This window comes from Gekko japonicus, unplaced genomic scaffold (genome assembly GCF_001447785.1).
Source record: "Gekko japonicus isolate JY-2015 unplaced genomic scaffold, Gekko_japonicus_V1.1 scaffold75, whole genome shotgun sequence".
NCBI lineage: Eukaryota > Metazoa > Chordata > Lepidosauria > Squamata > Gekkonidae > Gekko > Gekko japonicus.
Window position 1 is genome coordinate 2,029,842 of NW_015173124.1, and position 13,316 is coordinate 2,043,157.

The 13,316-nt window shown below is 41.4% G+C and overlaps 1 protein-coding gene across 2 annotated transcripts in view; it reads left to right on the forward strand.

The window, feature by feature from the left end:
- LOC107119486 (translation initiation factor eIF-2B subunit gamma-like) overlaps positions 1-13,316 on the forward strand; it is a 63,446-nt gene that overhangs the window by 24,633 nt on the left and 25,497 nt on the right. For both annotated transcript variants that reach the window (XM_015421968.1, XM_015421967.1), the window contains exons 4-5: positions 2,485-2,644; positions 3,759-3,870. In XM_015421968.1, coding sequence (XP_015277454.1) covers positions 2,485-2,644; positions 3,759-3,870 — 272 coding nt within the window. The remainder of the gene's footprint in view (positions 1-2,484; positions 2,645-3,758; positions 3,871-13,316) is intronic.

Sequence of the window (13,316 nt, forward strand, 5' to 3'; positions counted from 1 at the left end):
TGCCATTACCTCCGCCAGATGAGTGGGTGAACTTCTGGCTTTCCGACATGACTCACCATACTTATAACCTTCCTCCCGGATGGGGTCCGTCTGGTGCCAGACTTTTTTTCTTACCCAAGGTGGTCTCCGAATTCCATTTGCAGTCTGAAGTTTTCCTCCCTGATTTCTACTCTGACCCGAAATCACAGGAAGACAGGCTGATGCATAATTTGGATGTGAAGCGGGCCCTCCTCTTACAGCTGCAAGACATTTGCAGAGCCGCTACCTGGGCCACGCCTAATACCTTTATCAGGCACTACGCCCTAGACCGCCAGTCCACCAGTGACAGTCTGGGACGTCAGGTTTTATCATCGGCTAAGCAGTAAACACCTGACAGCACCCACCTCCAGGTAGGCTACTGCTCGCTAATCTCCCATTGGTGTGAAGCACAGAGACCACGAAGAAGATAAACAGGTTGCTTACCAGTAACTGGTGATCTTCGAGTGGTCATCTGTGCATTCACACCACCCGCCCTCCTGCCCCGCTGCTGTCTTCTTCTACCTGTTTTATTAGGAGCTGATACGCGGCGGTTGGTAGGAACTGGCGGGATGTCCGTGCCTGTCCTTCTGGGCATGCTCACTGGGGCTCCTGGGCATGCTCAGTAGGACTAGGCACGAAAATCCTTTTGAGAGCTTGCTACGGCACCGGCAGATCCAGTGCAGGCGCACTAGATCCCATTGGTGTGAATGCACAGATGACCACTCGAAGATCACCAGTTACTGGTAAGCAACCTGTTTTTCTGTTGTAGTGCATGTGGCTTTTAACAGTGTAAATTCAAGTTCACCCATCACTAGCAAACACTAGCAAATAGTGTCTAGTCAACCATTAATATGTTTAAGAAAGTTGGGTAGCTTCCTGGGAAAGGGGAGCAGAATGTTGATGACAGTGGTGTGTACCCATGCCCTTGATGAGCAGCTTCTCGATGGAAATGATACTGAGACTGGTATTATTTATAAGGCTTTCTTATTTTGTTTACCCTCCTGCCAGCTGTATGTGCAGCAAGGAGCCTTGTGATATGCTGAAACATACAACACATCTCTCCCACCCAGTGCTCCTGTACTGCCATGTTTGAAGGTTAAACTTTATAATGTGGAAAACACGGAATTCTTCAATAGTGTATTATCATCATATACATTATTATAGCATATTAACTGTAGACAATATTAGTTACATTTAACAATGAACATTGGGTGGTATCCTACTTTAGGCTGGCGGAAGTTCCTCTAGTTTCCTCCCATTTAAATGACTTTCAATAGAGAAAAAGCCACTTGAGTTGAAGGAAGACTCATATGACTGGAGAAAGACTTCAGACTTTGCTTAGTGTAGTGATTCGATGCAGTCTATTTTCTATGCCTACAGTATACATAGGAATTATCATTATGATACACATTTTGCATAATATCCTGTCTTAAAAAGCATTTCACTCATTCCAGAAGAGAGAATATTTCACATGGGTTTTCTTCAGAGCTCTCCACAGTTTTCAATTTTTCTGTTGTAAAAATTGAGAATGGACCCCCCCCTTGTAATACCCCATCATCACTACATTGCACTGGTTTTCAGTGACTCTTAGGTCAATGTGGTGTAGAGAAGACATTCTTTCGTATGACAGTGAAAGGGGCAGACTGCTTTTTAATAAATAAATAAATACACACTTATATGTTAGTTTTACATGATTTTCCTAGAGGCCTCCCATTCAGGTTTATGATGAGCTCTACCCAGGCTTAGCTTCTGCAGCCATTATAGTATTAGGTGTTCCTAAACCATATAATATTGCCCCCCCCCTCTGAGGTCACTCAGTAACATTAGGCTGCAGGAGAAGTAAAAGGGTGGATTTGTTACATCTTCATACTGCTGATACATTATGCTCATTAGTATAAGATATGAGGATGGTTAAAATAATGTCGGCATTTCTGCAATGGAAGATTGTGTACAATGCTAATACTCTCAAAACACAAAGCTTAACTGTTCTGTTGATTTGACCTATTCTAGAGACTGTATTAACAGAACAGGAAAAAGTCTTAGTGAAGAGAAGAAGAAGAGATAGGATTTATAGCCCGTCCTTCACTACCCAAAGGTGTCTCAGAGCAGCTTACAAACTCCTTTCCCTTCCCCTCCCCACAACAGACACCCTGTGAGGTAGGTGGGGCTGAGAGAGCTCTTGACAGAAACTGCTCTTTTTTCAAGAACAGCTCTTATCAGAACTATGGCTTGCCCAAGGTCATCCAGCCAGGTGCAAGTGGAGGAGTGAAGAATCAAACCCGGTTCTCCCAGATTAGAGTCCGCGCACTTAACCACTACACCAAACTGGCTTAGGAAATGACCTGTATCTTGGATAAGAATGCCTTATAATAGCTGTTCGAAAGCCTTGCCATATTGACTTCATCTCATATGCATTTCTGAAGAGTGTGTATGTTATTCATATATATGTTCTTTTCTGTTTGACAGACAGATGTGTTGGTGCTAAGCTGTGATCTTATCACAGATGTTGCTCTTCATGAAGTAGTGGACTTATTCCGGGCTCATGATGCCACACTGGCCATGCTGATGAAGAAAGCCTGTGAACCTACAGAGCTGGTACCAGGTCAAAAAGGGAAGAAAAAGCTGGGTAAGCAGACGCTCTCAGATTCTGACAGCCAACAGTACCACAGAAATTGGCAGCTGTGACACAATTTTACAGTTTTCATGACATTCAGGCAGAATATGCGAACTGAAATGGTATCCCAGATAGCTTCTTTGTGTGTTTTCCAGCAACAATGTGTTCTTAGTACATTGTTAATTATTTTGTAAATATTACAAAAATAATGCAAAAATACACAGCAAATTTATACAGCACGTTTAATGGAACTTAACATCAAGATAGTAGTACATAAAAGAACCAGAGACTGATTATAGAACTGGAAGAAAGAAATTATTAAATACCAGATGTTATACTCGATGTTGTTTAAAAGATAATTATTGTCCACTATGATAGCTTAGTTTATGATGCTTATATTGCCTGTTTCTGAGCTCCTTTTGCTTAGATTCCTCTCCTCTCCTCTTTGGGCTGAGAGTAAACACAGGCCCGCCTGAACTAAACTGCTGCTAGCTCCATTACTTATATCTTCCTGTTTGCTGTGGCATGGAGCAAGTGCAATCCGTCAGAGAGCCGGGTTAACTGTAAAGTGCAGAATTTAAGTGTGTGTCGGAACTCCCACTTTCAAGGTTTTGGCATTTTCTTCTGGAAACTCCAGCATATATGTCCAGGATTCTGCTGTTAATGAATATTCTTGTATGAAAAAATAAGCCTTTCCACAGCTACCAACAGAGGTTTGGAAAAAATAATCTGATTTTTCAGTGAGATAAGAGGAGCAATTAGCCATTACTTCCTCAGTATGCTTGATTCTTAAGAATGCAGGTGTAGAGCAATAATACTGATACAGTGTAAGGCATATGAAGTGCTCTGTTTTTAGTTCACTAGCTGTTCTGGGGCTTGCATTTTTCCTCTGCCACTTCTAGGTACAGGTAGCTGCAGCAGCCCCACATAACATTTCTTCATCCTTCTTTGGTTCCTCCTCTGAATGCGTTTGAGAATTTTTAGGGATGCATTCAACGTCATTGACCTTTTAATCTGCGATTTTCTTGGCAGATTATTTGACTAGCCCTACTCTCGTTAGATTGCATTAAAACAGGGCTGTAAAATCATTGTTTTTAAATATGTGTGTTATAACTTTCTGTTTTAGTGGAGCAACGTGATTTTATTGGCGTGGATGGCATGGGAAAGAGGTTGCTCTTCATGGCCAATGAAGCGGATTTGGATGAAGAAATTATCATTAAGAGATCCATCCTGCAGAAGTAAGCTTTGGTGTTCCATTTTAGTTAATTCGTTTGGTGTAGAACCATGTAATTGAGAGTGCTAAACAAATAGTTTCTTAAATGGGAGCAACAGGCAAGGAATCATTTCCCAAATGTGAAGGGTCACTTCTGTATGGAGTTGTGAATGTGTAGGCAGGGCTGGGTTTATCCATATTTAAAAACAATTTAATTTCATACCCAGGCAAATGCTGCACATACAAAGAATCTGAATTCTGGGACCCATATAAATGGTAAAAATGGATCACATTGCATTTTTAAATATTTTGCATAATGTATTCTTCAGTCCTTGCTGGTTTGCATAATTTATTCTGGTTCTGGTAGTCAAGGAAGGGGCAAGCACCATTTTCTACCACTGAAAATATAATTTAGCCCCATTCTTGCTTTCTGAGATTTCTTCAGGTATTGCCACATATTCTCAGCATATCTTCATATCCATATGGGTTAAAATCTTGCTGTTTTAAACTAGAAACTGAGATTCTCAAAGAAGCTGAATTCTGTGCCCACTTCCATTCCATGGTCCTGGAGAATTGTGCAGAATATACAATACACAGAAGCAAGGAATCCCAAAATATTTGTGGCTGTCATCATGTAGTGAACAATGGAATCTGATGTTTTAAGTCAAGGGCAAAATATTCAGAGACTAACATTAGTTAGACTTCCTCTTATTTTCCTATGACAAACTAGAATGGCTACCCCGTGGAATTTTTTTTAACCTATAGTATCTGCTGCCATAAGACAGACCACTACTGTGAGAGACCAGGAGATTTCTTTTTCAAAATCTTGTTTTAGAGGCTAAGGGAGAACAAGCTACCTTATATTAATAGTTTCCAATGTGAAGACAGCTTCCAGGACCTGGTGTGAGATGTAAAAGTGATTGCACCACTTGGGAACAGTGACCATAATGTTATTGAGTTCAGCATTTGTATAAATAGGGAGTTGCCCAAAATGACCGACACAACCACTTTTAACTTTAAAAGGGGTAACTTCTCTGATATGATGGGACATGTGAAGAGGAAAGTGAAAGGAAAAGTAAAAAGGGTCAAAACCATTGGGGAAGCTTGGAGGCTATTTAAAACTGCAATCCTAGAAGCTCAGATAAAATATATACTGCAGGCTAGGAAAGACACAGATAGGCATAGAAAAAGGCCTGAATGGGTAAGCTGTAAAAGGTAAGAAGGATTCCTTTAAGCAGTGGAAAGCTAGTCTCAGTGAGGTTGATAAAAGGGAACGGGCTGTGGCAGATAAAATGCAAGTCTATGATCAAGCAGGCAAAAAGGGAATATGAGGAGCATATTGCAATAAACATAAAGACCAACAAAAAAACTTTCTTCAAATACATGAGAAGCAGGCAACCAGCAAAGGAGGCAGTGAGTCCCTTGGGTGACCAAGAGGTAAAAGGATTACTGAAGGACGATAGGAAAATGTCTGAGAAGCTGAATGCATTTTTTGCCTCTGTCTTCACTGTGGAAGATGAGAAGTGCTTGCCCACTCCAGAACTGCTGATTTCGGGAGGGGCGTTGAAAGACTTGAGTCAGATTGAGGTGATGAGAGAGAAGGTCCTATGACTGATAGACAACTTAAAAACTGATAAATCACCAGGCCTGGATGGCATACATCCGAGAGTTCTGAAAGAACTCAAATGTGAACTTGTGGAATCTCCTGACAAAAATATATCATTTTTCATTAAAATCTACCTCCATTCCTGAGGACTGAAAGGTAGCTAATATGAGAACCAGGGAGGATTGTGAGGGCACTCCAAGGGGATCTGTCAAGGCTGGGCCCGTGGGTGTCAATGTGGCAAATGGGGTTAAATGTGGCCAAGTGCAAAGTGATGCACATTGGGACCAAAAATCCTAACTATAAATACATGTTGATGTGGTCCGAACTGGCAGAGACTGACCAAGAGAGAGATCTTGGAGTCGAGACAGTGTGTGACTGCAATAAAGAAGGCCAATGCTATGCTGGGGATTATTAGGAAGGTGGTGGTGGGGAAAACAAATCAGCCAGTATCATAATGCCCCTGTATAAATCAATGGTGCGACCTCATTTGGAATACTGTGTGCAATTCTGGTCACCACACCTCAGCAAGGATATTATAGCACTGGAAAAAGTGCAGAAAAGGGCAACTAGAAGGATAAAAGGGTTGGAACACTTTCCCTATGAAGAAAGGTTAAAGCGCTTGGGGCTCTTTAGTTTGGAGAAATGATGGCTGAGGGGTGACGTGATAGAGGTTTATAAGATTATGCATGGGATAGAGCAGGTAGAGAAAGAGGTACTTTTCTCCCTTTCTCACAATACAAGAACTCGTGGGCACTCCATGAAATTGCTGAGCAGTCAGGTTAGAACAGATAAAAGGAAGTACTTCTTCACCCAAAGAGTGATTAACACATGGAATTCACTGCCACAGGAGGTGGTGGCGGCTACAAGCATGGACAGCTTTAAGAGGGAATTGGATAAACACATGGAGCAGAGGTCCACCAGTAGCTATTAACCACAAGGTATAGATAGGAACTCTTGGTCTGGGGCAAGTGATGCTCTGCATTCTTGGTGGTGGTGGGGACAACAGTGGGAGGGCTTCTAGTGTCCTGGCCCCACTGGTGGACCTCCTGATGGCACCTGGTATTTTTGGCCACTGTGTGGCAGAGTGTTGAACTGGATGGGCCATTGGCCTGATCCAACATTGGCTTCTCTTATGTTCTCTTGTGTTCCATACAGAGAGATTAAAGATGCCTTTTTGTGTTAGGTATTGTTGCCACCATCTTTTAAAGATGAAGAAAAAGGCTTTACATGTTTAAAGGCAGCTGTTCAGAAACCTAGAGCTGGGGGAGGTATCAGTGTGAGCTTCAGAAACTGTACCCACAGTACTGGAAGTGCTTGGGATTGATATCACCAGATATGCTGAGGTAGTAGACAGGTGCATTAACAGAATTGCTTCTGGAGCACAGATAATGGCAGGCCCCCAGGACAGGGAGGAGGCAACTCTGCTCAGCAACCATGCATCCTGGCTGTGAAGAGGGGCTCATTTGGTCCCTCTCATCACGACAGTTTGGAGTCTTCTCTCATGCTCATTTCTCAGTCTTGGGGGGGGACGACAGAGAAAGTGTCTGGGGATGTTAAGGGGGGGCTCACACCTCAGAGAGCACAGTATCACTTTTGTAGCCCTCTTCAGGGCATACCTAAAAGCAGTCTGTTTCCACCTTTGCCACCACCCTCAGGGATTAGAGAGCAGTGGCAGCTGGAGTAGTCTCAGCCCGCACTCTTTAACTCTGAGGATGGTTGTAAAAGATACATCTATGGGGACTCAAAGGGGGATCTTATTTCCTCCCCCACTGGCTCTTGCTTCTCCTCCTCCTGCTTGTCTCTAGAACAGGGGAGATTCCATTCCCTAAGTTCACTAGCCCTCCCTCTATCCAGTTCCTCCCAATTTTTTCTCCACATCCCCTCCCACAAACTCATTTTTTCTTCTTCCTACCATTCAGTTCACTTGCTTCCTCCCCCACAAGCTGCTACCACTTCTCTTCCCCCCTTCTTCCCCCCTCCTCTCCTCTCCTCCCCTCCCTTCCCCTCCTCATGTTCCTACATGGCCCCATTGTGTGGATTTTTTGATTTGCATCATTGGGCCAGAATTAGATGTATGATAACAACACTGAATTGCTAACATTTGGCGCAAATTGTCCAAATGAGGTGGAGCATGTTTGTAGCAAGTTCTGTATTTGCTGCTGCCATATCACAGGCTCTGCAAATACCTTAAAACTGGACAGGGCAGGGGTGGTAGAACTATGGCCAACAGAGTATTTTGTGTTATTTTCCCTATAAAATTTTCCTGATGTCTGCAATAATTTGTGAACTTTTGCTGAGGCATGGATACATGTTGATCTTCAGTCCTGCAAATTCTCCTACTTCTTGCAGCTGTTACAGAAAACCCAGTGCCAAACTGTGTGGGGATATCAGATACCATTCCCTTCTTACCTAGCGTGGTGGCATCACTGCATTATTAAAGCTCAGGTGATGGGAAAGCAGTTTTCTTTTGATCAGTATAATGTGTTGTGGATATGATCATGTAGTAGTTGGTGTTCCAAAAGCTAATTGTTGTCTTTTTAAATTGACTTTGTTTATTTGTCTGTTTCATCTTGGGTTCATTAACCCCACAAAGGCTACACTTGATTCTCTTAGCAAGTTACATTCATTTAAATATAAACATATGGTAGCATAGCAATCTTTAGATATTTACAAGCAGGGGACCCTCAAGGACTAATGGGGACATCTCATCTATTCCCCCACTATTTTCTCTTTTCCTTTCCTGAAAGCCCCCTTAGCATCTCTCCCTTTTTTCCTGCTTCCTTCTCTCCTTCCCATTCATCCACCCTCCCCCATCTTCAGCTTACTCCCTCTGGTAGCCTCTCCCTGGGAAAACTGTGTAGTGCTGGTTGCTAGGCTGCACCAAACCCAGTTGTACAATGATGAGAACCCTCAAGTACTTGTATGGGATGCCTTACTTTCACCTGTATCTTCTCCCCACACTGTTCCCTCTTTTTCTTACCCTAGCAGTCCCTGCTTCCTTTTCTCTTTCCAATCAACCAAGCAACCTTTTATCTCCCCTCCGTCTTCTGCTATACCCTATGGTTTTCTTCATTTGTATCCCACCTTTCTCCACAGTGTGTATCCAAAGCAGCTTATTCTCTTCTAATTTATCCTCACAACAACCCTGTGAGGTAGTTTAGGCTGAGATTGTCCCAAGGTCACCCAGGAATCTTCTATGGCAGAGTAAGGATTCTAGTCCAATACTGTAACCACTACACCATGCTTTCCTTCTTTCCATTACATGCAGTCTGCAAAGAGGAATGTGACATCGAATTTACACTTCTGGACCTTCTGTTCAGTCTTGTTTCTTCCTTGGGGGTCTTTCTTCAAGCAGCTTACTGAGACTTTGTAAGACACAGTGTTCACAGTGCTGAAGAGGGTGCCGAAGAGGGTACCAAAGAGGGTGGAGAGAATGGAACCCAGATGGAAGAGGTCTCAGCTGTTGGAATGATTAACGATTTGGTGATGACTTTAAATTAAATGGAGGACAGCTAAACATGCCAAATTAAAGATTTTAAATTTCCAGAAAAGGGGGGGGGGCTTTGTTCTAAACAGATAGAGTGGGTCTTTGGAGATTTAGTTTATTCGTTTTCTGAATAAATAAACAGATAAAAACTAAACATTGAAATATTTGCACTGTTTGTTGGATATCTATACTATATAGGGTTAGTATATTTGAGCAAAGAAATGATATTTAAAATTGAGTTATCAATATCTAAAGAATCCAGAATATCCTAATTTTGTGCACATGTACTTCATATTCAGAAAACTGAAAACAAGATTTACACAGACAGAGTTCCATAGGAAGTCTTGGCCCCATATTTATAGTGGTTATATTTATTTCCATAGTTACTTGCCGAGTTTTAGATGAATACCAGTCTGCAGATCACAATGACTGTATCTTGGTTAATTGACACAAATATGTAATTTGTGCCAAACAGAGAAGAGCTAAAGTAGTGTAACTTCGAACACTGGGTATAGAGGTGAGATGGATGCTTCGCTCTGAGCAGTTAGTACAGACTTTGAAGCCTTACTTCCCCATATCTCTTCTCCCTATGCATTTGGCAAGTCATAAGTTTGGAAAAATTATTCCTCCCCCCTCCCCGCTCCAAGAATAAGGGCTGATATATTTGTTCTCAAGGAGTGATTACTACAGGCAGGGAATTGTTTGCCTCACCTTAGACGTTTATAGTTGCATGAAGAAAGACAGTAAAAGACACCTGTTGGAGCAGGTCTAAAGTTAGAAGCATTTCCTTTTAAAAATGCTGTGGGTTGTTTGAGGATGAGTCGCCCCTAATAAACCACTAGTCTTCGTGGGTGTTCCATCTGTGCAAATGCAGGTGCAGAGCTGCTTGCAGAGGATATGCTAATAAATCACAGTGACAATCCAGTCTGCTCATTACCTCATTCCGAAAGGAATACCTCCTAAATAAATGTATGGGCTAATCGCAAGATGGCTTTGAAGTATCAGTGAAGTCTGGCTTTAAAGGATCTTACTTTTACATATAAAAAAGTATTTTTTTCTCTCTCTTCCCTTGTCTTACTCTGAGATGCAAATTAAAAAAAATACTCCTCTAAAATTTTAATTGAGTGGAGGGAAAACAGCATATTCAGGAGCTACTGAAATTAAAATATGTGTTTAAGGCATCTCTAAAACACTAAAACAAAGCTGTATCAGCTTACTTGGAATCTCAGTTTTTCTTGCCAGGATCTTCTAATTAAATTTCCCCTTTACATGGCAGCTTGAATCCTATTGTATCTTATAATTCCATAAGAGTGTAGATCCTATAAAATACATTTTTCAGGTTAATTTGGGGTTTTATGTTGAGGTTTTTAAAGTTTCCTCTGACATGCTGTAAATCGCTGCAGTTGGAAAAGGGATATCTAATGGGGAAGATGTGTTAAGCAGCTCAGAGAATTTTCACTTGTGGAGACTGAGTGAATTCCCTCCCTACTCATATGCAGTTAATTACTATAAGTGATAAGTAGAAGAAACTCTCCTTAATGTCAGTCTGGCTGTTGACTGTACAGGAATTCTGTTGCCTGTCATTGTATACCTTCCCATCTTGATTTGTCTGGGTTAGCTACAATTTCCATATCAGCATCCTGGAGAAATAATTGTCCTTGTACTGTCTCAGTTTTCAACAATATTAAGAAACCTTTCTAAAACCCATTTTTAAAATAAAAACATAGTATTGCTGTGTGCATTTGTTTTTATGTACAGTGCAAGTTTGCCTCTAAACTAAGGAGAGATAGAGTTGGCTTGGTACAGTGTGCCTGTATTTGCCGTAGAGAGATAACAAAGTTTCAGTTGGCAGAATTACCGTCCATCTTTAGGTCCCCTGCCCCATGTTCTACTAAACAGCTTGGGGATGTGAAGCAGAAAGGGAGATGGCTGTAGTTTCAGTAGTGGAAATCTGTCCAAATATGCCTAAGATCCCATTTTTAGGTCTCTGAAGTGACAGTGATAGTGATAAAGAAATCTTTCTTCTCTGTTACTGTTACATCAACTGAGATGTGTCTGGATTAACTTTTCTGGGAGAATCAAAGTTTGTTAAGTCCCATATCTGAACCCCTAGAAGATGAACTATTGCCCACTGTAATGCTTTGCTTGATTCTTTGCGGGCAAAATTGCTCATATGTCTTTTGACTTGGATTCCACATTGAGTGCAGAGGTAATACTGCCAGTGTTGAAAGCCAACTGCTTGGTGCAGTTGCTTGGATCAATTCAGTTTGCTCATTCTGGTTGATGTAGATAGTTTTGTCATACAAACTACAATTAAAATTTAGTACAGATTCTCAGATGAGCTGGATCCAGGCATGATTGAGGGATGTTTGGCTGCTTTCTGCCGTCCTTCTGATTGCTATGTCATTTTCAACAGAATTAGTAATGTTTACTATGGCAGCATTTTCTGAAGAGAGGTACTTTAAATCTTCTTTACTTCTGCTGTAGGAATTAATTGTGTAAACAAATGTCGTTGGATTTAATTATTTGTTCAGTGATTCCTGATCAAGCCTGCTCATTCTGATTCCTTAAAAAAAATGACTTTTGTAATTATCTATAAAGAAAATTTGGTCTAGTATTTGGAGATACATTCTAATTAATCCACTTTTAGGAGCTGAAGTTCTCTGGTTAGGAAGCAGTAAGAGTGAGCTTGCCTGACTTAAGGTGAGACTATGAGTTAGATTACATTTGACATGTTCCTTCCAACCCTTATTTATAGGATTATTAACTATTTTATTGACAATTTGTAAAACAGAAAAATACTGTTTCACTCATTTCAGAATTTGGTAGGTGACAACTCATTTTTAATTCAGTATAACCCCAAATTAAAGCCAGTGAACAGGTGTGCTGATAAGGACTTTGAAAATCTTTTCATAGATTTTCATAGATAGAATGCTAATTTGGGAAGGGTACGGTTCAGCAAAGAGTGATTAACACATGGAATTCACTGCCACAGGAAGTGGTGGGTGCTACAAGCATGGACGGCTTCAAAAGGGAATTAGATAAGCATATGGAGCAGAGGTCCATCAGTGGCTATTAGCCACAAGGTATAGCTAGGGGCTCTGGGGCAAGTGATGCTCTGTCTTCTTGGTGCTTGGGGGGGGGGTCAACAGTGGGAGGGCTTCTAATGTCCTGGCCCCACTGCTGGACCTCCTGATGGCACTGGTATTTCTGGCCACTGTGTGACACAGAGTGTTGGACTGGATGGGCCTTTGGCCTGATCCAACATTGGCGTCTCTTATGTTCTTATGTTCTAAACCTGGTCATAGATTTATACTAAAATATAGATTTGTTAGTTCACTGTGAAGACACTAAGGCACCCAACATGGTGCCTATGGTTCCCATGGTGCTGCCAGTACTCTTCCTGGAGCCTGCCAAGTGTTTATAGAGAATGGGTGGGGCCAGGCCGGGCTTTTGATTAGCTATTGGATATTTGATTGGTGGTGCAGATTTTTAAAAATGTTGCTTTGGCAGCAGCTGCCATCACAGCACAAGGATCTTCACTGTGTGACTGAAGGTAAGCTGTGGCAGCCATTTTGTTGCTGCTCCCACCATACTGTGCCAGAATTGCAAAGATGCCTGCAGGTTCAAAAAGGTTAGGGACCTGTGCACTAAGAGATACAATTTACTACTTGCATATATGGGTATACTGGTGATTCTTAGATACTAGAATAAAAATGAAAATTGTTCTGTTCTCATCAGTACTGTTATTTCAGTACAGTAAATTAAATTAAAGGTATCTTCATGTAGGGACTCAAGTTTTAGAAATATTTCTAGACTAATAGTACTGTGTTACATTTTCCAGAAATTATCTGCCTTTCTAAATATGACACACTTAAAGCAGTTTGCAAACAGGTATAAAAGCAGTAAAACCGTAGAGGCATGGTCTTGTCTTCATGAACCTCTTCTCCCTCTTTGAGCCAAATGTGGATTACAGTATAATGTCCATTATTGAGATAAAGAGGTCAAGTATGCATCCCTGTAAAATCTGTGTGTGTCCAGGCTGGTGGGAGGTGCTCAAGCGGGCCTTATTGTGATTCTCTCCCAGTGCCCACAGAAAGATCAGTAAAATACTGAAACAATTTCTGTAAAGTGCAAATAAGGTGATTTGGGGGGGGGAAACCCTGCAGTGTTCTATAAACAATTGGATCACTAATAAAATCCATCTCATCTAATGTTTTGGAGATACTGAGAGATCAAATAGCCTGGGTCAGTGAAAATGAGCACGTTGGATGGCCTCTTGGTATATATAGGCCGACAAGTGTGTGATTCTGTTTCTTGCAACATTAATCATAATGTTTCATATGGAAAGGCAGGGTGAGTGCCATAACATTTCTGA